Genomic DNA, 27,702 nt, shown 5'->3' on the forward strand with positions numbered 1-27,702 from the left:
AAACATGACTTTAAGATCGTGGTGTCAAAAGGCAAGGCTGAAGGTTACAAGTGCGGGTTGAGACTGATACAGGTGGTCCTCAAGTTACAACAGTTCATTTAGTAACCGTTCAAAGTTGCAACAGCACTGAAAAAAGTGACTTAGGAGCGTTTCTCACACTTACGACCGTTGTAGCCTCTGCAGGGGCACGTGGTCAATTCTAGGACGCTTGGCAAACGGCTCATATTTACGAGGATCCCGGGGTCACGTGATCCTTTTTGGCAACCTCTTGACAAGAAAAGTCAGTGGGGGAAACCCACAACTTAACCCCATTACTCACTTAACATCTGGCCCATAGAATCAGCGAGAGTCTGACGTGACTGAATGGGTAACGTCACCCTCAATCCTTGAGTGATTAATGCCGGCATTCTCAGCTCCAAGGTGTTCCTATATCTTGTTCAATCTTTTTGGCACAACCTGGACTATCCAAAGCTAAATGGGAAGAAATGAACTTGAACATCAAGGAAAGGAAGAAAAAAAAAGACACCCACATTCAAAATAATTCCAGGTTAGGTTTGCTTCCTGCAGTCTGGCCCGCGTGCTTCTCCTGTGTCGAGGTGGAGGTGTGAATGGCGAAAGCCGCCTGCATCCCTCCTTTCTGCCTTTCGCAATCTGGGCCCAAAAACAGGTTGAGGGAGATTTAAGAAGCTGCTGCAATCTTTGTCCTGGAAAGTCCTCTGGAGGAGGAACGCATCCAGGATGTTCTGCAGGCAAGGAGAGGAATCTTGAGGACCGGTGCCTTGCCAAGACCTGTAAAAACCCTCCAGCTCATCCAATTTGACACTTTGGGTACCCGTAGGGTAGAGAAGAAAGGAGGTGTTTAGAGCTTGAGGACTTGGCTGTCTTCTCCAAGCAACTTATGTGATCTGGGGTGAGTATCTTTCACGTTGAAGGCGCTGATGGAGAAATGGGTCAGACCTCAGACAGGGCAAGGGGCTTGTGCTGACTGGAGGAAAGGAAGAGATTGCTAAAATGACAGGGTCTCTCTCCTGACCCGCAATTCTCCCCCCGGAAGGATACTGAAGTGGGGGTTGGTGTTTGGGATGACTAAGCTCCCAATATTCTTATTTCTTCCTCCTCACCTGTTACAAAAAAGCTGGTACAAACACGCCGCAGGACCCAAGAACTTTCTCCAACCTGTGGGTGTGCTGGACCTCAGCTCCCATAATTCCCAGCCACGGGGCTTCTGACCCTCTTGGCACCAGCCTATTTAGACCTTCTCTTCTATCTCTCTTGGATGTTAACTGATGAAACAGGGGAGAAAAGTGCTGTATAATTTTTTTTGTTAACAACATCCCTATCAGGTTAATTCAATGAGTCGCCCAAGGCTGTTCCTTCACGTACAGGGGAGTCCTCGGCTTACGACAGTCTGTTTAGTGATCGCTCAAAGTTACAATGGCACTGAAGAAAGTGTGACCTTTTATGTCCGGTATTCACACTTACAACCATGGCAGCATCCCTAGGATCGAAACTCAGACGCTTGCCAATCGACTCACAGTTATGACGGGCGCAGTGTCCCGGGGTCACGTGATCCCCATGACAATTACAACCGTGTTACTAAATGAACAACTGCAGTGATTCACTTAACAACTGTGGCAAGCAAGGTTGTAAAATGGCTCAAAACTCACTTAACCTCTGTCTCACTTAGCAGCAGATCATAGTGGTCGCAAGTCAAGGATTACTTGTGTTAGTAGATGAAAAATGTCAAAGTAGAATCTTTGTAGAGGGGATATTTATAGTCTGTTTCGTTCTTGGAAAGCCAGGCTTAATCATACATAAAAACGAGCTGAAGATGGTCAATATTTAGCCATCATCCAAGAATGGGAATCTCGGGACAACGATCACAAACTTTCCAACTTTTGAAAGGAAACCGTCTGCAAGAATGTATTTATTTATTTACTTATTGTCCTCCAAAACAGCCGAGCTTGTATGGACGTGAAAGATCAGCTTAGGAAACACTCATATTAAAAGGAAAGATATGGGTGTCGTTCCTTTGCTATTACTATCACAAGTAAGGAATTTTGAAATATGGGAAAGAATAAGCTGATAGAAAGTTGATTCACACATTTTGCTAGAATGTGAAACTCTTAGATTTGGCTTGGAGGAGAATATCTGTAGCTCAAGGTTGAGTTGAGGGTTCTTGGGGCCTTCTGAGCTTAGTTGCTTCCTTGCAGACGTTTCATGCCCCAAACTAGGTGACATTAACCCTAAGTAACCAACTAGAGTTTTATGACCACAGCCCTTGTGAGAGAGAAACGTCACGAATTGGGCAAAGCCACTTAGTTGTGTGGTTTGTGCCATAAACTATGAGTAAGAGATCTGAAGGCTTAGTCAACAGGGTTCATAGCATCAAAGAAGGAAGCCAAAATTGAAATTATCAAGATGTATGCCAAGCAACTACAAAGCCACATTGTTCTGGGAGAGAGAGAGAGAGAGAGAGAGAGGAGAGAGAGAGAGACGCAAAGTAGGAAATCAAAAATAGCCAAGGCATTGAACCAACTCCCTTTTGGGGCTATTTATAGTGAGATACCTTCCCTCCTTTAGAACAGGTGAAGAGACAGGAACAGAGCTGGCTCTGAAAAACATATTCTGCTCATCACCTCCTAATCCAGTGGTTCTCAACCATTTTAATGCCGCGACCCCCAACCGGTCGTAAGTCGAGGACTACTCAGCTGGTGCAGCACCATTTGCAGAATGGGACTTTGGGCGGGCTCAGCAGGGCAGAGACAGCCTGGACAATTCCTATTGGCTTTGGAAAGCCAATAGAATTAGACTCTATTCAAGGGAGTCTATTCTATTGGCTTTCAAAAGCCAATAGAATAAAAGGGAGGAGCACAGCTAAGGAAAAGGGAGAAAAAAATGGCGGACTGCGTTGTTTGGCGACCCCCGTGAAATGGTCGTTCGACCCCAAATGGGGTCCCGACCCACAGGTTGAGAACCGCTGTCCTAATCCCTTTGCAAAAAATATCCATTCAGCATTCAACATTTCCCCAGGTTAAAAGTGGAAGGATGGAGTAGCTTCCCGTTGGATCTCTGCTTCTTCTGCAGCTGCCGGGGGTGTCAGGGGGTTGGTTAAAGAAAGAAAATACAGATGTAGCAGCTTTGGCAGTGGTTGGCAACCCCTGGCGAAGGTTCAAAGGCTCTGTGGGGCCTGTCTGAAAAACAGAGATCCCTGGTAGTCAAGCATTCAAAGGTACCCGGGTTGCTATGCTTTTACAGGTAGTCCTCGACTTACAACAGTTCCTTTAGTGACCGTTCATAGTTACAACGGCGCTGAAAAAAGCAAGGCATGACGGTTGTTCACAGTTACGACCCTTGCAGCGTCCTCATGAGTCACTTGATCAAAACCCCCATGCTTGGCAACTGGCATGTACTTATGACGGTCGCAGTGTCCCAGGGTCAAGTGATCCCCTTGGGCGACCTTTGGACAAGCAAAGGCATTGGGGAAGCCGGATTCACTTAACAACGGGGTTCCTAACAACTGCAGTGATTTATTTAACGACCGTGGCAAGAAAAATCGCAAAGGGGGGGCACAACTCAACTTAACCAATGTTTCACTTCGGCACAGCCGTTTTGGGGCTCAGCTGGGCTCGTAACGCAAAGGACTCAACCGTGCTGTGTGGTTGATTTGTAAATCCAGCTGTTTTCGAGGCTGGAGGAGGAAGAGGTAATACAGGAAATGCCTCTTTTAATCAATCCCTGGAAGATCTGATCACGGTTTGGTTGGGATCACACGGTGAGCCTTCTCCAACGCCACCCCTGCAGGCTTAGTCACTGAGCTGCGTTTGAGGTCATCCCTTGAAGATTTTGTTTACCTGGCACTGTAGACTGGCAATTAGATCTTCACCCACTGACATCACGAGAGCTAGGCCTGCCTATTGCCCTCATTTTACAACAGATGCTCTCCTCCTCCGAGTAGCACATGAGCGAAGGTAGAGAATTTCTGGATCAGATTGATAGGGCTTCAAGCTAACCTTCTTGATTTAATCTCCTTAACTAATTGGGAGGAATATCTTGCAGCAATGTTTCTCAACCTGGCCTAATTTAAGCTGGGTGGACATCAACTCCCAGAATTCCCCAGCCAGCATGCTTCTCTTCTCTACCCCCCCCCCCAGGGCACTGCAGAAGCATTTGGAGCAAAAGAAAAGCTGAAGAAAGCAAACAAACTAAGCAAAATCTCTTGCGGGGTTTTATGCAGTGTATTTCTTGGAAGAAAAGGGAAATATTAAATACTGGTGTTCTGCAGATGTTCAGTGAAAAAACATCATGGGTGGCCTATTGCCAACACTGCATTTGCAAATTGGGTGACCCACCCCCTGGGATTTGTAAAGTAGAGTTCAAAGATTAATACTCTTAATCTGTTTGCATAATAACCTTAATCTAGATCAGTGTTTTTGGGCACTTGGAGATGCGTGGACTTGAGCTTGCATAAATCGCCAGCCATGTTCTTTCAGATGGGTGGACTTCAGCTTCCAACAATTCCCCAGCCAGCAAGCACAAAGATGTGTGGGCTTCCAGAATGATCCAGCTACTCATAGAAGTTGAAGTCCACACACCTTAAAACAACCACGGTTGAGAAAAACTGTTTTACGATCTCCCCAATTGCTCTTATTTCAACCCCCGAAATACAGTGGAACTCTTTTCCGTCTAAATATTCATAGATTGTTCACGGTTTGGTCACTTATTCCAATATGGATGGACAGACAGAAACAGAGAGAGAATAATTATATTTTCACCAAGATGGATTTAAACATCGGTGAAGGAATGTCTGGGACTTAAATGTCTGCTGCTATTCTATGCCACTGATAATAATCTTCATCTTAAAGAGAGATTATTTGCAGAAGAATTTGAGTCACCGGGAGATAATTAGTCCTTTTTGGCATGGAGTTAACAACCATAGTAAAGAGATCATAACATTGAGCACATCCCGCTTAGCAGCCACCTTGTTTAGGAATGGAAATTCTGGCCCCAGTCAAGGAATCCTGGTGTAAGCAAACTTTTTCTGTCACTGGAAGAGAAAGCCACTAAAGAACAGAAAAGGGGGAAAAAAATCAAATCTGTTTTTTGCTGAAACATCATCAGAGTTAACCCTATTTCCCATAGTTCAATATCCAGGCCACACACCCTGCATACAATCCCTTCTAAAGTCTTTCTATCTGCAGTGGCTGAACTATTTCGTCCTCCCTATTAGCATCCTTGGGATGCCAAACCTGGTTTAAAACTGGTTTCTGATATGGTCAGTGGAATCTGGAGCTTCAAGAAACAAAATTATACCTCTCTTTCTCTGTGTGTGTCTCTCTCTTTTCACTCAGTGGACTTGGTTTTTCTAACCTAAAACCTTTGGGCTTTTATTTTATTGGACTTTTGTTTCCAACTTAAAGAGAAGTTGGGGCCAGCCGTGAAGGTCAGTGGAATCTGGAGCTTCAAGAACCAAAATTACACCTCTCTCTCTCTCTTTCTCTCTCTCTCTCTCTCTCTCTCTTTCTCTCTCTCCCTCTCTCTCTCCTCAATGGACTCAGTTTTCCTAACCTAAAACCTGGAAACAAGAAAAAGGCAGAGAGAGAAAAACCCTGCTACAGTGCATCTATCCCAGATGTGGCTTGATATCTATATTCTGTTCATTCATTCTCATTAGAAGCTTACCTGTCCCGGGTAACCAGGTCGAATCACCTGTCTGCTTTATCTCCTTTTGGCAGGCTGCAATCTGCCTGGGAAGTCCAGTTGATGGTCCAGCAACTCCAGAGCTGATGAGTTACTATGATGAGGAAGTCGCCAGGCTGCACCATGCCGAGTGCCTCTGCTCTAGCCGGGAGACTGGCTTTAGCCATGCCGAATGCCACGATGAAGGTAAGCTCGGCATCTAATTCACAGCCGCTGGATTTGGGCAAATGGAAGGCAGCAAGGATTTCAGCCCACTTCTTCCCAAAATCAAATTTTGTGCAGCTAGTCCTTGACTTACAATCAATTCGTTTAGCAACCGTTCGAAGGTACAAGGGCATGGCAAAAAGTGAATTATGAACAGTCCTCACACTTACAACCATCACAGCATGGGGCTCATGGTGACCCCGATCAAAATTTGGGCATTGGGCAATGGGCACCTATATCCAACGGTTGCAGTCTCTTGACATCACATTTTTGCCATGTGTGACCTTCCCAGCCAGCTTCCAACAGACACAGTCAATGGAGGGGGGGGGAGCCGGATCCACTTAAGGACCGTGAACAACTGCAGTGATTTGTTAACAACTGTGGCAAAAAAGGTCATAAAATCAGGTGTGCCTCACTTATCAATTGGCTTGCTTAGCAACAGAAATTCTGGTCCCAGCTGTGATCGTAACTCGAGGGCTACCTGTACATTAAACCTTGATTTAAGGGGCGGTCAAAAAAGCATGCCTAGGTCACAAATGTCCATCCCATGACCTCATTGCAAGTTTCGTAAATACACATGCCAGTTGCCAAGCTTTTGATCACGTGATTCTGGGGATGCTGCAACGGTCATAAAGGTGAGGACCAGCTGTAAGTTTTTTCAATGCCGTTGTCAATTGGAATGGTCGCTAAAAGAATGGAGGTACACTGAGGCCTGCTTGACCGATAGTTTTTTTCATCAGCCCTTTGAAACAGACTTGTGTTTGTTTGTTGCAAAAGTTAGACCTATTACCTCAACTTTTCTTAAGAATGCTTTTAATCTTAAGGGGAGGTAACAGTTCTAACATCTGCAACAGTTCCTGTACGTGGGGAGGTAATTAACGTCTGCTTTTAAAATCAGATTGCATACACAGTAGTTATTTTCTTTATTAGCATAATATATGTTAAATGCTTTCTCTTCCGTTCTTCATTATGCCTTCCCTTGCCGGCTTTGCAAGCAACTAGTTTAGTGACTCTTAAATTGCTATGTTTTGTTCCCTGATGTAGATCTTTCAGAAAGAATGAATTTGGGGCCAAATAATCAGCTCCACATTATTTCCTCCTTAGTTATTAAATAACGCTTCACAGATTTTTGCATCACTTTCGGTTATTGCAATATGAGATGGTCTAGGTTCTCCTGCTTGAGCAGGAGGTTGGACTAGAAGACCTCCAAGGTCTCTATTCTATTCTATTCTATTCTATTCTATTCTATTCTGTTCTGTTCTGTTCTGTTCTGTTCTTATTCTGTTCTGTTCTATTCTAGTCCAGTCCAGTCTATTATTCTATTCTATTCTATTCTATTCTATTCTATTCTATTCCAGTCCAGTCCAGTCCAGTCCAGTCCATTATTCTATTCTATTCTATTCTATTCTATTCTATTCTATTCTATTCTATTCTGTTCTGTTCTGTTCTGTTCTGTTCTATTCTATTCTAGTCCAGTCCAGTCCAGTCTATTATTCTATTCTATTCTATTCTATTCTATTCTATTCTATTCTAATATCTAAGCCAGGCATGGCAACCTGTGGTCTGCGGTCCTGGACACCAAGTGATGCATCTCCACCTGACAGTAAAAAATATTTTTTTAAAAAATAAAGTCTGTTATTTATATACATTAACTACATTTGATTTTTTGTGTGTGGCCCAAGACAATTCCTCTTCACTCAATGCAACCCAAAGAAACCAAAAGGTCGGAGAACCATGATCTAAACTCTAGATGATAACCATTTTGACTTCCTCAACAATTCCCCGAAACATTTTTGGAGTCGGTTTCTTTAAGATCACAGGAATTTAATTTTCTTGGGAGGGGAAAAAAAAAAGCGATCCCAGGGAGAATATTTTTAAAAAGCAAAGATCACGGTATGCCTTGCATTCGTTTTTTTTAAATCTTCGATGGCATTTTTGGTGGTGGCACAGTGGCTCAGCAGCTAAGATGGTTTGAGGCCCAAGGTTTGAGACCTGAGTGCCGTGAGACGGGGCGAGCTCCGTTTCTTGCTCCAGCTCCTACCTAGCAGTTTGAAAGCATTCAAATGCAAGCAGATAAATAAGTACCACTTCAGTGGGAAGTAACCGCGTTCTGTGACATCATGCTGGTCACATGATTGCAGAAATTGTCTTCGGACAACTCTGTCTCAATGGCCTTGAAAAGGAGATGAGCAGCACCCCCTATAGTGGGCATCAACTAGCAAAGTAAAATCCGAAGTGGTACCTGTTTATTTACTCACATTTGCATGCATCTCCTGCAAGTTTGGCGGGAGCTGGAGCAAGGACTCACCCCGTCGCATGACGCTCAGGTCTCAAACCTCAGGCCTCAAACTATCTTAACTGCTGAGTCAGCACGCCACGGCAAAAAAAAAAAAAAATGCTATATAAGATTTAGAAAGCCAAAACACAAGCCATGCCATTAGTTTTGCTTTTATGGCCTTTCAAAAAAAACAAACAAACATTTATTTTCAGTAGGAAAAAAGGGAATTTAAGGTCACGAACTTCTTAAGGGTTCACGTCATCACAAATTTGGTTCATTAGTTCGGAATCTAATGAAATGGAATTGCTGGCCCCAGAGGAGGAATTCCTAGATTTCACTTAACGACTGCCACATAAAAGTTGTAAAATCAAGTCGAGCGTGTGGTAACCGACTTTACAACCGTCATTACAGCTCACAACTTTATTTGCAAAGGAACTGTGAATCTCGTCCTGAATTAACCCTGCGTCAATTTTAATGAGACACACTTTTTAACTGGGTGAGAAGAAATCTGTGCTGAGTCAAGTCTTTAACAGTTTAGGGAGTTTCCCTTCCTTTTATGTTTCCATTGCTGGATGATTTCAAAATATAAACCAGAGTTTATAGCTGACCTACCACCATTGCTATAATCCCTGAATAGGTGTATAAGTTCAGCGGGGCGAGGTTATCCCCACTTGAGATAAACTTTCAGGCTGCAGGTCTAGTGTGGGTTTCTGAGACACACCCATTTCTACACAAACGTTCCTTGTGAATGGAAAACTAGCTGCTAAGGAAGTGGTGCTCTTCACAAAGCTACATTTCTGCAGGCAAGGAGGGAAAACTTGGCAGGGTCAAATCCACTGTTCAAAGCAAGCACCGCTTGGGTAGATGGTTCAGACATTGCTCTCCTAGGTGAGAATATCTCCTAGGCCAGGGGCAGGCAACCCTAGCTCTTTTATGACTCGTGGACTTCAACTCCCAGAATTCCTGAGCCAGCCATGCTGAGGAGAAAGGGAGAGGTATCCATGCTGAGCCATGCTGGCTCAGGAATTCTGGGAGTTGAAGTCCACGAGTCATAAAGCGGCCTAGGCCAGAGGTAGGCAACCTTTTATGACTCGTGGACTTCAACTCCCAGAATTCCTAAGCCAGCATGAGGGAACTTTGGTCCCTTCATGACTCATGGACTTCAACTCCCAGAATTCCTGAGCCAGCATGGCTCAGCATAGAAACCTCTCCCTTTCCCCTCAGCACGGCTGGCTCAGGATTTCTGGGAGTTGAAGTCCACGAGTCATAAAAGAGCCAAGGTTCCCCACCCCTGGCCTAGGCCTGTATTTCTCAACCTTGGCCACTCGGAGATGGGTGGACTTCAACTCCCAGAATTCCTGAGCCAGCATGGCTCAGCATAGAAACCTCTCTCTTTCCCCTCAGCACGGCTGGCTCAGGAATTCTGGGAGTTGAAGTCCACAAGTCATAAAAGAGCCAAGGTTGCCTACCCCTGGCCTAGGCTATAAACTGAGAAGATTTCACTACCAACACAGAAGAAATTCAGAATGTAAGCAGAAGCTAACAAAAAAAAATATGTGTTGAGCTGAATCACTATCCGATTTATCTACAAACAGTACTGTTGTTTATAAGTACACAACATAAAATGGGCAGAGGTTGGCTCTTCACAACTGCCATCTTGACTTTTTTGACCATACACCTGCCATGATAAAACAGCAAGGCTAGACCCCTTACGACCTCAAAACTATGTTTTCTGCAAGGCAGAAACCCCCTTCAAGGACACTGATAAAAGTTGCGTTTCCATCCCGAAAATGCACCAGAAATAAACCTTTAGGCATCTTAAAGCCTAAAATAGGATGATTAACACTCAGCTCCTTCCAGAATGGAGAAAAGCACCTGAGGGGGGAAAAAAACCAGTGAAGAAATCTCAGCTCTGCTCTGAGGCATTTACAATAGGATGAGTTACACCAGCTAATTATCCTAATTACTCTTTTTTTCTGACAGATCTTTGGGGTACAAAAGGCCTGTCAGGGATAATTTTTCCATAGTGATGCTTTAGACTAGTAGTGTTCCTCAGCCTTGGCAACGTTAAGATGCGTGGACTTCAACTCCCAGAATTCCCCAGGTATGCATGATGGGAACAGAAATCCACGCCTCTTAAAGAATGCTAGCTGAGGAATTCTGGGAGTTGAAGTCCACACTTCATCAGTTTGCCGAGGTTGGCAAAGACTGCTTCCGGTTGCTAGGCAAGGTGGTTGTTAAGGTGATTGCTGAGGCATCCGCGCCCGATTTTACAAGCATTTTTGCCACGATTGTTAAGCAAATCACTGCCGTTGTTAAGTGAATTGTGCGGTCGTTAAGTGAATCTGGCTTCCCCCCATTGACTTCGTTTATCAGACGTCGGCTGGGAAAGCCACAAATGGTGATCAGATGACCCTGGGAGGCTTCCATCTTCATAAATTCATGCCAGTTGCCCAGGGCCTGAATTTTGATCACATGACCATGGGGATGTGTTGACAGTCATAAGCGCGAGAACTTTTCTCGGTGCTATCCTGAGTGACATTAATATGTGGTTATTTTCCATTCCCTTTTTTTTTCTTTTCCATTCCTCAGATCTGCTGACCGAGGATGACATTTATTGCTGCTCTTTATCGAAGACATTGTGCCATACCTCCACCCCAGTCACCGTGGGTTTTTATTCCCCATGCGGAACACGGATTCACTCCTTACTGGACCAGATTGCAGGTCAGTCCCATGCTGAGGGAATCAATGGAGAAGAATCTCAGTAGACCCATCCTCAGTAGAAAGGTCCTTTAACTATGGGTCTCTGGGGAGAGAGGAAGTGACCTTACAGAAGTCAGCACGCCATCACACAATTATGAAGGGAAGGAGGAGGAGGAGGAGGAGGAGGAGGAGGGAGGAGGAGGGGAGGAGGAAGTGGAGGAGGAGGACTGTGGAGTCTTTGGTGGTGTTTGAGCTTATTGATTTTCTTGCCGATGTTTCATGACCCCCCTAGGAACATCATCAGATGATGTTCCCTAATTGTGTAATGAAATGTCTACTCTGTAGTTCAGTGGTTCTCAAGCTGTGGGTCGGGACCCCATTTGGGGTCGAACGACCATTTCACGGGGGTCGCCAAACAACGCAGTCTGCCATTTTTTTCCCCCTTTTCCTTAGCTCTGCTACTCCCTTTTATTCTATTGGCTTTTGAAAGCCAATAGAATAGACTCTCTTGAATAGAGTCTAATTCTATTGGCTTTCAAAAGCCAATAGGAATTATCCAGGCGGTCTCTGCCCTGCTGAGCCCGCCAAAAGTCCCATTCTGCAAACGGTGCTGCACCAGTTGAGTAGTCCTCGACTTACGACCGGTTGGGGGTCGCAGCATTAAAAAGGTTGAGAACCACTGCTGTAGTTCAACCCTGAACTACAGAGTATTCTATAGATAGGAGGTCTTTGAGAACTTGGCAGATCTTCTGTTGACCCCTTCTGAACTGACTTTGGCAGGATGCATGCTCAAAGAATCCATCCGAAGGGAAGAAGAAGAATACAGGAGGACCCACCAGAGATCCCGAGTCCCCGAAGGAATAAACTACCTGACTCTACTGTGGTACATCGTCTTCTACCAACCGGTCATCACCGAGGTACACCTCCGAAGAAAAACCATCGAGTTCCTTTTCATAAGATTCAGCGCCTGGGAATATGCAGGCAGTGACAAATTGTGGGCTGGATTGGTCACCACCCTGTGTGACCATATCCGCCACCAATTTGGTCCTCTTCCCCTGAGTTTCTACCAAGTGGTAGGAAGCCGTCCACAATTCGCCTCAGGATTCACCCAAACAGAATGGAGGCTTAAAAGGAAAACATGCTGCGCCGCAGGAGGACTGGTGGTGGTGTTGCTAGCTGGCGCAGGCCTGGCTACTACCGCCCTCCTTGTGCCAGGGATAAGGGATGGCACAACCTTAAAGGTCCTTGGTAGCACCATTGCTGCCATTTCAGGCTCAGGGTTCGTCATAGCCATCAGTCCTGTCATCAAGCACTTGATCCTCAGCCAGAAGAAGAAGATCGAGAGCATGACCAGCGATGAGAAGTTCACCAGCCACTTGGGTTTCATGAGTGCAGTGAAGAGAGAGATTGAGGTCCTCACCAGCTTTGTCTACTACATGGAGATCTTTGAGCGTCGGCGTTTGAGGATTGTCTTTGAGATCACATGTTTGGATATGTGCTACCCCGAACGTGTGGTTGGAGTGTTGAACGCCATCAACACGCTCCTTTCCGATAGGAATGCCCCCTTCATCTTCATCCTGGTGGTTGACCCCTGTGTCATCGTTTCTTGCTTGGAGCAGGCTAGCACCATGAAGGGAATGGCGGACAATGGCTACCTGTACCTCAACCGCACAGTGACCCTTCCATTCTCCATCCCAGAAATTGGCATCAAATCCAAGATGCGATGTTTGCATGAGGCCTTCCAGACTCGGGAAGATCTGATGTACGGCATCATTACAAGGAACGTGGAGTTGGGAGTGACAAAGTCCAAAGGGAATGTTGAAGCATTGGTGAACATGGAAGCAGAGGTTCAAGAAGACCAACAACAGATCGATGCACTGGCAGTGCAATACATCCATGAAGCTTTTCACTGCTTGCATAACGAACAAGATTGTCTCTACCATTATGTCCCAGATAGCATTATCCAGATGAGGAGGATTGTCAACACCATCCCCATTACAATCAGGTTGATGACTCAACAGCATCTGCTGAGGCACAATATCTGTGCCCGGGCAGTCGCCAGTTGGGTGGTGTTGGCCGACCAATGGCCGTGTCGCTTGAGTTGGATCCTCCAATGCATGGAAGACAAGCTGCAGTGCCAACCACCCAACAATTATGAGAAGGAATTGATGTGGGACGTCTTTGTGGAGACCTGTCCTGAGCTTTACTCCAAGCACAAAGAACTCAAGAATATCATGGCCTTGGATGGCGACCCTGAACTTTTTGAGAAATTCTTGTCCGGTGATTTTCCCTTCACCGTACAAGAAGGGAAGAAATTATTGAAGTATACTGTAAACTTAGATCATTCCATAAGGTATCATATGGGACAGCTACAGGCTCTGGCTACTCTGGAGAACTACAGCAAAGGTGGAGCAAATTCAGAGAAGAGGGCTTAGAGATCATGGATTCCATGTGCACTTCCTGGAAATCCTGGGGTGAAAGAAATTTAGCACGAGTTTCATTCGCTGGGAAGATGGGAACAAGAAAGACAGAAAGCTTACAGATCAGCGGGGGCAACTATGGCTCCTGTACCACCTGTGGACTTCAACTCCCAGAATTCCTGAGCCACTTGACTCAAGATTTCTGGGAGTTGAAGTCCATAGGTTGTAAATGTCTATGGGGATTCGTGGTTGTCTCTAAGGTGCTTTTCCAAAAGGCAGCTGCCCTTTCTTGTTTTATTCCTTTGAAAAGGTCTTACTTCTCATCTAAGACGCTTCCTCAGTTCTACATGAATAATTGAAGAAGCTTCTTGGGTGAGAAAAAAATGTTTTCAAGGAAAAAAATTGTAAAAGTTGGAAAAGTTTTGGTTGTAGGTCCTAGAGGGGCCATAGTTGCCCACCCCTGGTATAGATAGTCCTTGACTTACAACCATTCCTTTAAACACTGTGGGAAGTCACAACAGCAGTGAAAAAGTGATTTACAACCCCATCCTCCCATTTATGATTGTCGCAACATGGTCATGTGATCAAAACTCAGGCGGATGGCAACTGGCACGTACTTATGGCGGTTGCAGCATCCCAGGGTCATCTGACCGCTTTTGAGAAGTCAGTGGAGGAAGCTGGATTTGCTTCATCTCTACATGATTCACTTTAAAACCATGGCAGAAAAGTTTCAGAATTGGGTTTAACTGGGAAAGTCTGGTCCTAACTGTGGCTGTAAGTTGAGATCTATCTGTATACACAACTGTCAGATTAAGTATTATATTTGTGAGCCGACAGGATTGTCCAAAGGTTACAAAATGTATTTTGATTATATTTTTGATATTTTATGGGTGAAAAAAAAATATGCATCACAATATTGCAAAAATACCAAACCTGCTGAACAATAGTATCAATTCACAACTGATCAGATGTTGAGTTCCGGGACTGGGGAAAACCTCAACTTAATGTAAACCTACCTCACAAGGTGGTTGTTCTGGGAAAAAAATGGGGAGACATCTCCCTCCTTTGTCTTGAGCGTCGAGAGAACCCGGACTATCAATCAGCTACAAAATAAATAATAATTTACATAGGCTGCAGAAAGTGTGGGTTTTATGGAGAACCCTCAGTTTTTAAATTGGGAGGCGATCCTGTGTATGTATGTAATTAAGAAATATTATGAGTACTTTTTATCGATGTGGAAGACTTCGGATCGTAGAAGTTGGTGTAAGTTCTAAGTCCTCAGCTTACAACCACTCATTTAGTGACCATTTGAAATTACAACTTCACACAAGTTTTCACACTTGCTACCATTGCAGCATTCCCATGGTATTGTGATCCAAATTCAGATGCTTGTACCTATGATGGTTGCAGTGTCATTGAATTTGGTACTCAACACATTTTGATGCAAAAATTCTGTCCCGATACTCATTGTTTATTTTGTCCTCAACGCACAAACTAGAACTTGTCAGTGTCGGCTGCCTTGTGACTCACTACAATATTCCTTTTGGGGAAATTTGTTTGGTACTCATCGTTTTTTGGTAATTATCGCACTCCCCAAAACCAATTAGCAAAGATTTAGGTGCCACTCTAAATCTTTGCTTGTATGGAAAGGAAAGCACACCACCCAGTGGTGCACCAAAGAACTTTTCCTCTTGTGCCAGTGCTGAGCATTAGGCTATCAGGATGTAGGTTGGCTCACCACATCGGACTACGTGATAAAGTAGTTGGTTTAGTTTTTTTTGTTGGGTGAACCAACCATTATGGTTTGTTATCGTCAACCACAGCTGAACAAACCACAGTTTTGCACTGTGTGAATCAGGTTTATAGTTTGATCTACAAACCAGGTCTTTGTAATCCTGATGCCTCTCACTGAAAGAGTTCTTCACAAATTTTCAAGAACATTTCACATGGCCTCCAAGATTTATGAGGACGTTGAACACGAGGGGTCCTTGGTGCTCTCTGAACTCGGCTGTTTTCTTGTAGCTGTTTCATTACCCAGATTAGGTAACATCATCAGTCGCTAGCACTGATTAGGTTACATAGTTTGTTTAATGAAATGTCTGCAAGAAGACAAGCAAATTCAGAGAACATCAAGGACCCCACAGTTCAACCCTGAACTTCAACTATTCTACCGGTACATTTAACACGGTCTCCAGAACACTCCTGTGACCGGGATGTCCAATCACCTGGATTTTGGCCCGCTGGATCCCCTTCTGCCAACCCACATCCACCATGTCAAAATGCCTGCTCATCCTGAGTGAGCACCAGTCAGTCTTTGTGGCTACGTGCATGGATAGAGAGCTCCATTTGGAGGGATGACCCGTGACACCACATCCACCTGAAGGTCTACAGCAGTGTTTCTCAACCTTGACAATTTTAAGGCATGTGGACTTCAACTCCCAGAATTCCACAGCCAGCATTGCTGGCTGTGGAATTCTGGGAGTTGAAGTCCACATGCCTTAAAATTGTCAAGGTTGAGAAACACTGGTCTACAGCTTCTCACCACCTCTGGAGATCTCTTCCTAGCTTCCAACTAAAGGACCATTGAAGAGAAGAGAGAGCATGTGGGAGAGTGCACCAGCCTTGATGTGCTGGCTTCACTGGTGGGGGGCGAGGGGTGTCATATTGGGGGGAAGGTTAGGGTTAGGGTTTTAAACCAACATTATTGATATTATTAGGAAAATGTAACAAAAATGTTGATTAAATTAGATAACTTTTATTGTCATTTTTTTCCCTGTGGGCTCAATGGCACACAGTAAAAATGAGATTTAGTTGCTCCCTCTCAAAGTGTACACATACATAACACACATCGAAAACATACTATATGCAACGTATGTATAGACCTACACCCTTACATATAAGTAACATATAAATATTAATCCCTGTCCATCTTGAATACCTAACGGAAGGAGGAAACTTTAGAGTTTACAAGGTTAATATTTGTATGGCACAAAACTGTGACTGAATCCAGATGTTCTGCTTCGGATACCACGGAGCCCCCTCCTCCCTGAAGATAACAAAGAAAACTTCTGGGAGTTGAAGTCCTCATGCCTTAAAATTGTCAAGTTTGGGAAACACTGTTCTACTGTATTTGTGAGGAATAAAAATTCCTCCAAGGGTGTTGGAAAACAAAAGAAGTTTTATTAAAGCTTTTGCAAAAGCTGGTGGAACTCTTGGTAATGGCAAATCTCAGAGTCCACACCTGAATCAACGTTTGCATAGGTTTTTATACCCTGTCCTGTGCATCACGCCACATCCTTCCAAAGTGAGCCCAGTTGATAGGCCCAACCGGTTACATGCTTTCCCGACTGCCTAGCAATCATTACAATTACCAAATCCTCCAATTATTAGATCAAAAAGCACCCTTTTGTTCCTCTTATCTTCCCTCCCTTTTCTGTGGCTTGATTTATAACACCTTGCTAACTAAGGGTATAGCCTTATCTACAAGGTGAACTGTTACCCAAACTGGATAATTTCAATTATAAAAGATTTATGTCTTCCTTGTTTATCTATAAGAGTGCCTACTTTTCATCTAAAAGTTATGTGTGCAACAGAGTTCATGCTTTGGTTAAACATGGCTGCATTTTGGTTCATAGTTATACTTTAAAATACTAACTCTAGGCAGTTTTTATAAAGAATAAACCTGGATAATATGTTATTCATAAGCTACATGCTATTCTACAATAGTGTGCACTATTCTTAAAGTATGCTTTAAGTCAGAATATAGAGTTTCTCTCTATTTCTCCAGCTTACCACATCTCCTTTCCTAAAACTACCTTGGCTAAGTGCCTCTATATGCCTATTCCTTTAGCAGAAATGGAAAATTACAACATGTACATTTCTTGTGAACTCACAAAGAGAAGAAGCATTGGATGGTGTAATATTGGGCCTAGATTGAAAAAGTTAATATGTACCACTGAATTACTAATGGACCCAGACAACACGTTGCTTATTAAGTACTTACGATTGTAAAACTAGAAAATTAATAAAATATGTATTTAAAAAAACACCCATTTTACAGCCTCCAAAATCGACCTTACTTTCATCTCCCTGAAATACGGGGTGTCTTTTTTTCTGCATAAACATCCTTGATTGATCACTTTTGGTCAGGTGTTCACATCTGGAATACCTGGCCACACTTGGAATACTGCATCCAGTTTTGGTCACCACGATGTAAAAAAGATGCTGAGACTCTAGAAAGAGTACAGAGAAGAGCAACAAAGATGATCAGGGGACTGGAGGCTAAAACATATAAGGAACGGTTGCTGGAATTGGGGATGTCTAGTTCAGAGATAGGCAACCTTGGCTCTTTTATGACTGGTGGACTTCAACTCCCAGAATTCCTGAGCCAGCCATGCTGAGGGGAAAGGGAGAGGTTTCCAAGCTGAGCCAGGCTGGCTTAGGAATTCTGGGAGTTGAAGTCCACGAGTCATAAAAGAGCCAAGGTTGCCTACCCCTGGTCTAGTTTAACGAAGAGAAGGACGAGGGGGGACATGATAGCAGTATTCCAGTATCTCAGGGGTTGCCATAATGAAGAGGGAATCAAGCTATTTTCCAAAGCACCTGAAGGCAGGACAAGAAGCAACGGATGGAAACTAATCAAGGAGAGAAGCAACCTAGAACTACAGAGAAACTTCCTGACAGTGAGGACAATTAATCAGTGGAACAGCCTGCCTCCAGAAGCAGTAAATGCTCCAACACTAGAAGCATTTGGGTTGTAATTCAAGGACTCCTGGTGGTAAGCAAACTTTTTCTGTCACTGGAAGAGAATGCCACGTAAGAACAGAAAAGGGGAAAAAAGGGAAATTTAGTTTTTCGTTAGAACATCATCAGAATTATGCTCACAGCCCATGGCTCGATGTCCAGGCCACACCCCCTACATCTGATCTTCTTTCTCAATACAGTGGCTGAAATATTTTCTCATCCCAATTAGCAACCTATCAGAAACAAATGAGGTTCTCATTTTCAACACCTTTGGGCTTTTATTTTGTTGGTCTTTTTTCTCCAACTTACAGAGAATTGGAGGCCAGCTGTGAAGGTCAGTAGAATCTGGAGCTTCAAGAACCAAAACTACACCTCTCCTCTCTTCTTTCTTTCTTTCTTTCTTTCTTTCTTTCTTTCTTTCTTTCTTTCTTTCTTTCTTTCTTTCTTTCTCTTTCTTTCTTTCTTTCTTTCTTTCTTTCTTTCTTTCCTCTCTCTCTCTCTCTCTCTTTCTCTCTCTTTTCACTTAATGGACTGTTTTTCTAACCTAAAACCTGGAAACAAGAAAAAGGCAGAGAGAGAAAAACCCTACTACAATGCATCTATCCCAGATGTGGCTTGATATCTATATTCTGTTCATCCATTCTCATTAGAAGCTTACCTGTCCCAGATAACCAGGTTGAATCACCTGTCTGCCTTATCGCCTTTTGGCAGGCTCCAGCTTGCCTGGGAAGTCCAGTTGATGGTCCAGCAATTCCAGAGCTGATGAGTTACTCTGACGAGGAAGCTGCTCAGCTGCTCCATGCGGAGGAGTACCACGAAGCGGGGAGCCTGTTCTCAAGAAAGGATTCCCACTTTAGCCACGATGGACGTTGTGATGAAGGTAAGCTCGGCATCTAATTCACAACCGCTGGATTTGGACAAATGGAAGGTAGCAAGGATTTCATCCCACTTCTTCCAAAAATCAAATTTAGTACAGGTACAACCATTCATTTAGCAACTGTTTGAAGTTACAACAGTACTTTAAAAAGTCATTTATGAAGATGTTGAGACTCTAGAAAGTGTACAGAGAAGAGCAACAAAGATGATTAGGGGACTGGAGGCTAAAACATAAGGAACGGTTGCTGGAATTGGGTATGTCTAGTTTAACGAAGAGAAGGACGAGGGGTGACATGATAGCATGGTTCTGATAGGCAAAGTTAATGGGGAGCAGGGGGGGATCTGGATTCATTTAACAACCATGTGATTCACCTAACAACCGATTGGTGTAACAAACAGGCCAAAAAGGTCATAAAAGCAGATGGGACTCAATTAACAACTGCCTTGCTTAGCAACACAAATTCTGGTCCCAGTTGTGAATGTAAGTTGAAGACTACCTGTACATTAAACCTCAATTTAAGCGGCCATCCTAAAAGCGTGCCCACATGCCCAGGTGGCAAATGACCATCCCATCATCTCAGGATGTTGCAACCATCGCAAATACATGCCAAGCACCCGAATTTTGATCACGTGACCTTGGTGATGCGGCAACAGTTGTAAGTACGAGGACTTTAGTGACGCTGTAACTTTGAACAGTCACTAAAGGAATGGTTGTGAGGACTACCTGCCCAGTAGCCTTTTCATCAGCCCTTTGAAAGAGACGTGTTTTCGTTTGTTGCAAACATTAGAACCATTACGCAAACTTTTCTTAGGAATTCTTTTAATCTTCAGGGAAAGTTAGGTAACAATTCTAATGTCTGCAACGGTTCCTGTGTGTGGAGGGTAATTAATGTATGTTTTCAAAACAGGATTAACAGAAGTTGTTTTCTTCATTAGCATAATATCTTAAATGCTTTCTTTCCTTTTTTCATTAGGTCTTCTCTTACCAGCTTTGCAAGCAGCCATTTTAGAGAGTCTTAAATTGTTATGTTTTGTTTCCTGGCATGGTTCTTTTAGAATGCACGAAATTGGGAGCAAATAATCAGCTCACATCGTTGTCTAATTGTTAAATAACGCTTGGCAAATTTTTTCATTACTTTAGATTATTGCAATATGAAAACCAGGCATGTCCAACCCGAAGCCCACAGCCACATGTAGTCCTGGACAGCTAGTAATATGGTCCCACATGATAATAAAAATATTAACAAATTAAGTTTGTTATTTATATACGTTACCTATATTTGATATTTTGTATGTGGCCCAAGACAATTCCTCTTCACTCAGTGCAGAGCAGACAAGCCCAAAGATTGGTCAGTCATGATCTAAACTCCAGATTATGACCAATTCGATTTCCTCAACAATTCCATGTCATTTTTGGAGTCAATTTCTTTAAAACATCACAGGCATTTAATTTTCTTGTGAGAAAAAAAAAACCATCTGGGGAGAACATTTTTTTAAAAGCAAAGATAATGCTATGGCTTATATTTGGCATTTTAAGTCTCCTATTGTGGTTTTTTTTTTATAAAGCTCACTTATTTTCAGTGAATTTAAAGTCACTTTGTTACTGCATCCTTCTTAGAGTTCAAGTCATCACAGATTTGGTTCATTAGTTCAGAATCTGATGAAATGAAAATGCTGGCACAAAACAGGGAACCCATAGGTTCCACTTAATGACCACCCAATGGTCCTCAATTTACAACCATCATGTAGCCTGGCAATTAAGGTCATAAGTGATAATAGTTGTATTTGCAAAGGAATTGTGAATGTCATCCTGCATAAATGGCAAATAAATTTGATAAATAAATCACAGGATGGTTAACGCTCAGTTCCATCCAGAAAGCAGAAAAGCACCTGGGGGTGGGGGGGAAACACTGAAGCAATCTCAGCTCTGCTCTGAGGCATTTACAATAGGATGAGTTACACAAGCTAATTATCCTCATTACTCTTTTTTTCTGACAGATCTTTGGGGTACAAAAGGCCTGTCAGGAATGGTTTTTCCACAGTGATGCTTTAGGCTAGTGGTATTTGTTTCAACCTTAGCAAGTTTAACATGTCTGGATTTCAGCTCCCAGAATTCCCCAGCTACCCATGCTGGGAATGGAAGTCTATCCATTTTAAAGAATGCTGGGATTCTGGGAGTTGAAGTCCACGCTTCATAAATTTGCTGAGGTGAAGAAACACTACTTTAGGCAAGTAGAGATTCCAGGTGGGCCTCAGTTTATAACCACAACTGGGGCCGGAATTCCGTTGCCAAGCAAGACACCTGTTAAGTGAAAGGCACCCGATTTTTCAAGTGTTTTTGCTGTGGTCCGTAAGTGAATCATTGCAGTTATTAAGTGAATCATGTGGTCGTTAAACAAATCAAGCTCTCCCCCCCTTGACCATGTTAGTCAGAAGTCAACTTAGGAAGGTCGCAAATGGCGATAACAAGACCCCAGGATGCTTCAACTGTCCTAAGTACATGCCCGTTGATAAGTGCCTGAATTCTGATCTCATCATCATCGGGATGCTATGACGGTCGTAAAAGCAGGAACCTAGTCACTTGTTTCAGGGCTATGCCAACAGCCAGCTAGGGACACTGGTGTGTGGATCCTCTGGTTATTTTCCATTCCTTTCTTTTTTTTTTCCTTTTCCACTCCTCAGATCACCAGAGCGGGGAAGATGTTTATTTCTACTCTTTAAAGAAGATATTGTGCCAAACCCCAACCCCAGTCACTGTGGGCTTCTGTTCATCATACAAAATACGCCTTCATGCCCTACTGGACAAGATTAAAGGTCAGTCCCACCCTGAGAGAATCAATGGGGAAGAATTTCAGTAGACCCGTCCTCAGTAGAAGGGGTCTTCCCAGTGGTGGGATTCAACCAGTTTGCACCAGTTCACCAGAACCGGTAGCTAAATTTTGTTGAGTTTGGAGAACCAGCTGAATACACACTGCTTCCGGAAGTCCAGTCTAGGCCTCGGAGACCTGGAGGAGGCTTCCCAGGCCTAGAACGGCGCATCGGAAGTGCACGGATGCCACTTCCGGAAGTCCGTTCTAGGCCTCGGAGGCCTGGAGGAGGCCTCCCAGTCCTAGAACGGCGCATCGGAAGTGCACGGATGCCACTTCCGGAAGTCCGTTCTAGGCCTCGGAGGCCTGGAGGAGGCTTCCCAGGCCTAGAATGGCCCGCTGGCAGTGCATGGATGCCACTTCCGGAAGTCCGTTCTAGGCCTTGCAGGCCCAGGCCTGCATCCAATAAGAGAATCGGTTGTTTGGGTATTTGAATCCCACCACTGGTACTTCCTCTATCCATGGGTCTCTGGGGAGAGAGGAAGTAACCTTATAGGAGTCAGCACGCCATCGCAAAACTGGTATCATTGGCGTCAGAAAGTAACATCATCAGTGCTAGAAGGAGTTGGGGTTTATAGAGGGGAGCAGGAGAAGGTGGAAAAGAGGAGGAGGAGGAGGAGGTGGAGGTGGAGGTGGAGGAGGACTGTTAGGTCCTTGGTGCTCTCTCAGATTGGTACTTTCTTGCAGATGTTTTATTACCCAGGTAACATCATCTGATGATGTAACTTACAAAACATTTGCAAGAAGAGAGCACCATGGAGTCCACATTTCAATCCTCAGCTACAAAGATTCTCTTCTATAGATAGGAGGTCTTTGAGAACTTGGCAGGTCTTCCGTTGACCCCTTCTGAACTGATTTTTCCAGAAAGTATATTTGAAGAATCCATCAAAAAGGAAGAAAAAGAATTCAGCAGGACTCGTGAGAGGTCCCGAGTCCCCAAAGGAATAAACTACCTGATCCTCCTCTGGTACATCATCTTCTACCAACCAGTCATCACTGAGAAGCACCGCAAAAGAAAAAACGTCAACTTCCTCTTCATACAATTCAGCGCCTGGGAGTATGCATGCAGCAACCAGTTGTGGGCTGGGTTGATCGCCACCCTGTGTGACAATATCCGCAAGCACTTCGGTCCTCTTCCTCTGAGTTTGTACCAAGTGGTAGGAAGCGCTCCAGAATTAGACTTACAAGCCACCCAAAAAGAATGGAGACATAAAAAGAAAACGTGCTGCATGGCAGTAGGACTCCTGCTGATTGTTTTGCTAACTGTCATAGACATGGCTACTGTCGTCTTCTTTGTGCCAGGGATAAGGGATGGCACGTTCTTGAAGTACCTTGGTAGCAGCATTGCTGCCATTTTGGGCTCAGGGTTCATCATAACCATCAGTCCTGTCATCAAGAACTTGATCATCAGCCAGAAGAAGAAGATCGAGAGCATGACCAGCAATGAGAAGTTCACCAAACATTTGGGTTTCAGGAGTGCAATGAAGAGAGAGATTGAGGTCCTCACCAACTTTATACACTACATGGAGATCTTTGAGTGTCGGCCCTTGAAGATTGTCTTTGAGATCACATCTTTAGATATATGCTACCCTGAACAGGTGGTCGGGGTGTTGAATGCCATCCACACGCTCCTTTCCAATAAGGATTCTCCCTTCATCTTCATCCTGGTGGTCGATCCCTGCATCATCGTTTCTTGCTTGGAGCAGGCTAGCAGCATGAAGGGAATGGCGGACAACGGCTACCTGTACCTCAACCGCATAATGACCCTTCCGTTCTCCATACCGGAAATCGCCATCGAGTCCAAGAGGCAGAGTTTGCAGAAGACCCTGGAGAGTCTGGAAGTTCTGATCACTACAAGGAACCTGGAAGTGAGCAAAGATTTAGAGAGCCAAAAGCAGATCGATGCCCTGGCATCCCAATACATCCGTGAAGCTTTCCAATGCTTGCAAGATGAAAAGGATTGTCTCTACCGTTATGTCCCAGATAACATTGTCCAGATGTGGAGGATTGGCAACGCCATCATTCTTATGATCAGGTTGATGACACAACAGGGCCTGCTGAAGAACAACCGCTGTGCCCAGAATGTGGCCAGTTGGGTGGTGTTGGCCAACCAGTGGCCGTGTCGCTTGAGTTGGATCCTCCAATGCGTTGAAGACAAGTTGCAATGCATTGAAGACAAGTTGCACAGCGATTATGAGAAGAAGTTGATGTGGGACATCTTTGTGGAGATTTGTCCTGAGCTGTTGTCCAAGCAAAAAGAACTCAAGAATATCATGGCCTTGGATGACAACCCTGAACTTTTTGAAAGATTCTTGTCCGCTGATTTTCGCTTCACCGTACAAGAAGGGCATAAATACCTGAAATATACTGTGAATTTAGACCATTCCTTAAAATTTAAGATGGGACAGCTGCGGGCTCTAGGTACTCTGGAGAAGAACTACAGCAAAGATGGAGCAAATTCAGAGAAGAGGGCTTAGGGATCATGGATTCCATGTGCACTTCCTGGAAATCCTGGAGTGAAAGAAATTTAGCAGGGTTTCATTCACTGGGAGGATGGGAGCAAGAAAGACAGAAAGCTTACAGATCAGCGGGGGCAACTATGGCTCCTGTACCACCTCTGGACTTCAACTCCCAGAATTCCTGAGCCAAAAGGCAGCTGGCCTTTCTTTATATATATAAATAATTAGTTTTTATAGGATTAGGAATAAGGTAGGGTTGAAGTTGGGGTTGGGGTTAGGATTTTTTAAAATAACATTCTTAATATTTAGGAAACAGCATATTGTCTGGGTAAATGTATTTAAAAAGAAAAAAAACAATGAGTAGTAACTAATTATCATAACAATATGTTAATTAATCGCTTGGTAGTCTTCTTACTAGTATATATTCAATGTTACATATCACATTCCTATCTCTCTAACTCGTTTTTCTAGCCATTGATAAAAGTTATCCCATGTTCTAAAATACACTGAGTCTTCTTTCTCTTTTATCTTTAAAGTCTATCTATCCATTTCTGCACCCTCTAAAAGTTTCTTAATTAATTCTTCTTCAATTGGTAAATTTTCATTTTTCCAATGTTGGGCAAATACAATTCTTGCTGCAGTTAGTACATGTAAAATTAAATATATACAATCTTTATCATAATTTGCTCCTATTATTCCTAATAAAAATAATTCTGGCTTAAAGTCTATTTGTTTTTTAGTCATTTTTTCCAACCATAAATATATTTTGGACCAACATCTTTTAGCTTTAGGGCATGTTCACCAGATATATGGTAATAAGTACCTGGTTTTTGTTTGCATTTCCAACACTTGTTTGAAGTACTTTTAAACATTTTTGCTAATCTCACTGATGTTAAATGCCATCTGTAAAACATTTTATATAAGTTTTCTTTATATATGCCACTGCTTTCGTTAATTTAGCATTTCTTTCTTTTGCCGGTTTTCTAATTCTATATTATGTCCAAAGTTCTTTTCCCAACTATGGCTCCTGTACTACCTGTGATCCCCTTTTGCAACATTCTGAGGACCAAAGTCAATGGGGAAGACAGATTCAGGAGCTGAAGTCCACGTCTTAATAATAATAATAATAATAATAATAATAATAATAATAATAATACTATCAAACAAGGAAAAATAATGAAAACTGAAGGAATCAAGATGCCCCACGAAAATAACATTAAGAGTCTGGATGAGGAAGAGTACTACAAATACTTGGTTATCCTTCAAGCTGACAACATCAAGCACACTGAAGTCAAGAAAAAGATTAGAGGTGAATACATCAAGAGAGTGAAGAAGATCTTAAAATCCAAACTCAATGGAGGAAATACCATAAAGGCAATCAACACCTGGGCAATCCCAGTCATTAGGTACACAGCTGGAATAGTGGACTGGACTCAAGCAGAACTAAAAGCAATGGATAGGCAGACCAGAAAAATAATGACAATGAATCATGCCCTTCATCCACGCAGTGACATTGATAGACTTTATCTACCAAGGCAAATAGGTGGGCGTGGAATGCTACAAGTACATCAGATGGTTGAAGAAGAAAAAATGGCTTTGGAAGAATATCTGAAGAACAATGATGAAGATGCACTGAAATTAGTATATCAGGAAGGCTTACTAACTACTGGAGAGACCAAACTGGCCTACAAGAAAGACCAAATGAAGAACAGAATAGAGGCATGGGAAGACAAAGCACTACATGGCCAATACATGAAAAAAATAGCTGGGAAAGCAGATAATAATAAAACCTGGCAATGGCTAAGAGCAGGAAAATTGAAGAAAGAGACCGAGGGACTAATTCTGGCTGCACAAGACCAAGCCTTAAGGACAAATGCATACAAAGTCAAAATTGAGAAGACAGCAACAGACAGTAAGTGCCGCCTATGCAAAGAAGCTGAAGAAACAGTGGACCACTTGGTAAGCTGTTGCAAGAAGATTGCACAAACTGATTACAAGCAGCGGCATGACAAAGTAGCAACAATGGTGCATTGGAAGATCTGCAAAAAATATCATTTGCCTGTAAGCAAAAACTGGTGGGATCATAAAATAGAGAAAGTCATAGAAAATGATAAAATTAAACTGCTCTGGGACTTCAGAATTCAAACAGACAAGCACCTGCAACATAATACCCCAGACTTAACTTGACAAAATGCCAAATCCAGTCTGAACATCTGGCTGACTGTGCAATGATCAATAATAATAATAATAATAATAATAATAATAATAATAATAATAATAATAATAATAATAATAATCGTGGTTGTGGGGCTTGTGTACTCTGAGGAAGATGAGAGCTATGCCAGAGGTTCAACCATACTGGACAGGTCTCATCAGAGGAGTCAGACAAAGAGTGTCTCTCCCATAAAAAATATGGTGAGACGTAAATTTCAGAATGCCATACCGGCTCGGACGTCGCCCGGGTTAACAAGGTCCGCACTAGATATTGGAGTTCCTGGATATCTGGTGAAAAATGGGTTACAGGACTCAGGACTGTTGGCTGAGCAACCAGGGCCAGCAGCTGCAGAACTACTGGAAGAAAAGGTGTTTACCCGTCGCAGATACACAGTGATGGAAAACAAAGAAATAATGATCTGTTACTACAGATCAAGTCCAACAAGACGAGGATATCTAAAACGAATGCACCAATTCTGGAAAGAACAACATCCAGAATCAGAAATAACAGAACAGAGACTAGCAGATCAACGCCGATTTATAACACGAAATAAAGTATTTACAGAAACAGAATTGGACGAACTGCAAAGGTTTACCCAGGGCAAAGAAATCAAAGCCTTACAAGAAGTAATTCAGAATGTAGAGGCAAACCAGGGGGAGTTGGCAGTGAAAGAATCCAGTAGAGATATACAACTGTTCTCATTTGGAAACCAGGCACCTCTTCCTCAGGAAGAACAAAACCCTCTAACTAAAGAAATAAAAGAATTGAAACAAAGAATAACTGAGCATCTAGAACAGCACAAAAACAACAGAATAAGGCTGCCTGCATTGAAGCTTGTTCCAAAGAAACAGCTAGCACAAGCATTAAAAGATGCAAATACTGCAATAGCAAGTATAAGCACCAATTCACTGCAAGAAACAAACCAATTAATGTACAGCACAGCTGCAGTTATAACAGAATACCTGGGATGTAAAATCAACAAAAAAGAAAAACAAACAAACAGTGCACCACAAAAATGGAAGGTTAGACTAGAAAATAAGATCAGCAAGTTAAGATCACATGCAAGCAAGCTAGAACAGATGAAAGAAAAGAAGCTGAAGAACAAGAAGACCAAAGAATACCTAATCAAGAAATACCACTTAGAAACAAGGAAGATCAAGGAAGCACTGGAAATAATAAAGCAACAAATAACAGCTATAGCCAGGAAAATCAGTAGATATGAAGCTCGAATTGCAAA

At 43.1% G+C, this 27,702-nt stretch overlaps 2 protein-coding genes across 2 annotated transcripts; both read left to right on the forward strand.

Annotated features, from left to right (window-relative positions):
- The first annotated feature begins 29 nt into the window (after nucleotides 1-29).
- NKPD1 (NTPase KAP family P-loop domain containing 1) lies at nucleotides 30-15,535 on the forward strand. Its single transcript, XM_039352242.1, has 4 exons — nucleotides 30-910; nucleotides 5,736-5,886; nucleotides 10,775-10,906; nucleotides 11,666-15,535. The coding sequence occupies exons 2-4, from the start codon at nucleotides 5,787-5,789 to the stop codon at nucleotides 13,318-13,320; spliced, it is 1,887 nt and encodes a 628-aa protein (XP_039208176.1). The 5' UTR covers nucleotides 30-910; nucleotides 5,736-5,786; the 3' UTR covers nucleotides 13,321-15,535.
- Nucleotides 15,536-18,810: 3,275 nt separating this feature from the next.
- LOC120312046 (NTPase KAP family P-loop domain-containing protein 1-like) lies at nucleotides 18,811-24,295 on the forward strand. The gene is made up of 3 exons (XM_039352250.1): nucleotides 18,811-18,928; nucleotides 21,607-21,738; nucleotides 22,656-24,295. The coding sequence occupies exons 1-3, from the start codon at nucleotides 18,811-18,813 to the stop codon at nucleotides 24,266-24,268; spliced, it is 1,863 nt and encodes a 620-aa protein (XP_039208184.1). The 3' UTR covers nucleotides 24,269-24,295.
- The last annotated feature ends 3,407 nt before the right edge of the window (nucleotides 24,296-27,702 follow it).

The sequence above is a fragment of the Crotalus tigris genome, unplaced genomic scaffold (assembly GCF_016545835.1).
Source record: "Crotalus tigris isolate CLP2741 ecotype Arizona unplaced genomic scaffold, ASM1654583v1 scf7180000018413.2111637, whole genome shotgun sequence".
NCBI classification, from domain to species: Eukaryota; Metazoa; Chordata; class Lepidosauria; order Squamata; family Viperidae; genus Crotalus; species Crotalus tigris.

What these genes read in the sequence shown, in the direction of transcription:
- NKPD1 (XM_039352242.1), top strand. Translation starts at nt 5,787, where the DNA reads ATGAGTTACTATGATGAGGAAGTCGCCAGGCTGCACCATGCCGAGTGC. An exon ending in TGCCGAATGCCACGATGAAG is followed by an intron (nt 5,887 to 10,774) that starts GTAAGCTCGGCA and finishes TCCATTCCTCAG; the next exon opens with ATCTGCTGACCGAGGATGAC. An exon ending in CTTACTGGACCAGATTGCAG is followed by an intron (nt 10,907 to 11,665) that starts GTCAGTCCCATG and finishes TGACTTTGGCAG; the next exon opens with GATGCATGCTCAAAGAATCC.
- LOC120312046 (XM_039352250.1), top strand. Translation starts at nt 18,811, where the DNA reads ATGAGTTACTCTGACGAGGAAGCTGCTCAGCTGCTCCATGCGGAGGAG. An exon ending in CGATGGACGTTGTGATGAAG is followed by an intron (nt 18,929 to 21,606) that starts GTAAGCTCGGCA and finishes TCCACTCCTCAG; the next exon opens with ATCACCAGAGCGGGGAAGAT. An exon ending in CCTACTGGACAAGATTAAAG is followed by an intron (nt 21,739 to 22,655) that starts GTCAGTCCCACC and finishes TGATTTTTCCAG; the next exon opens with AAAGTATATTTGAAGAATCC.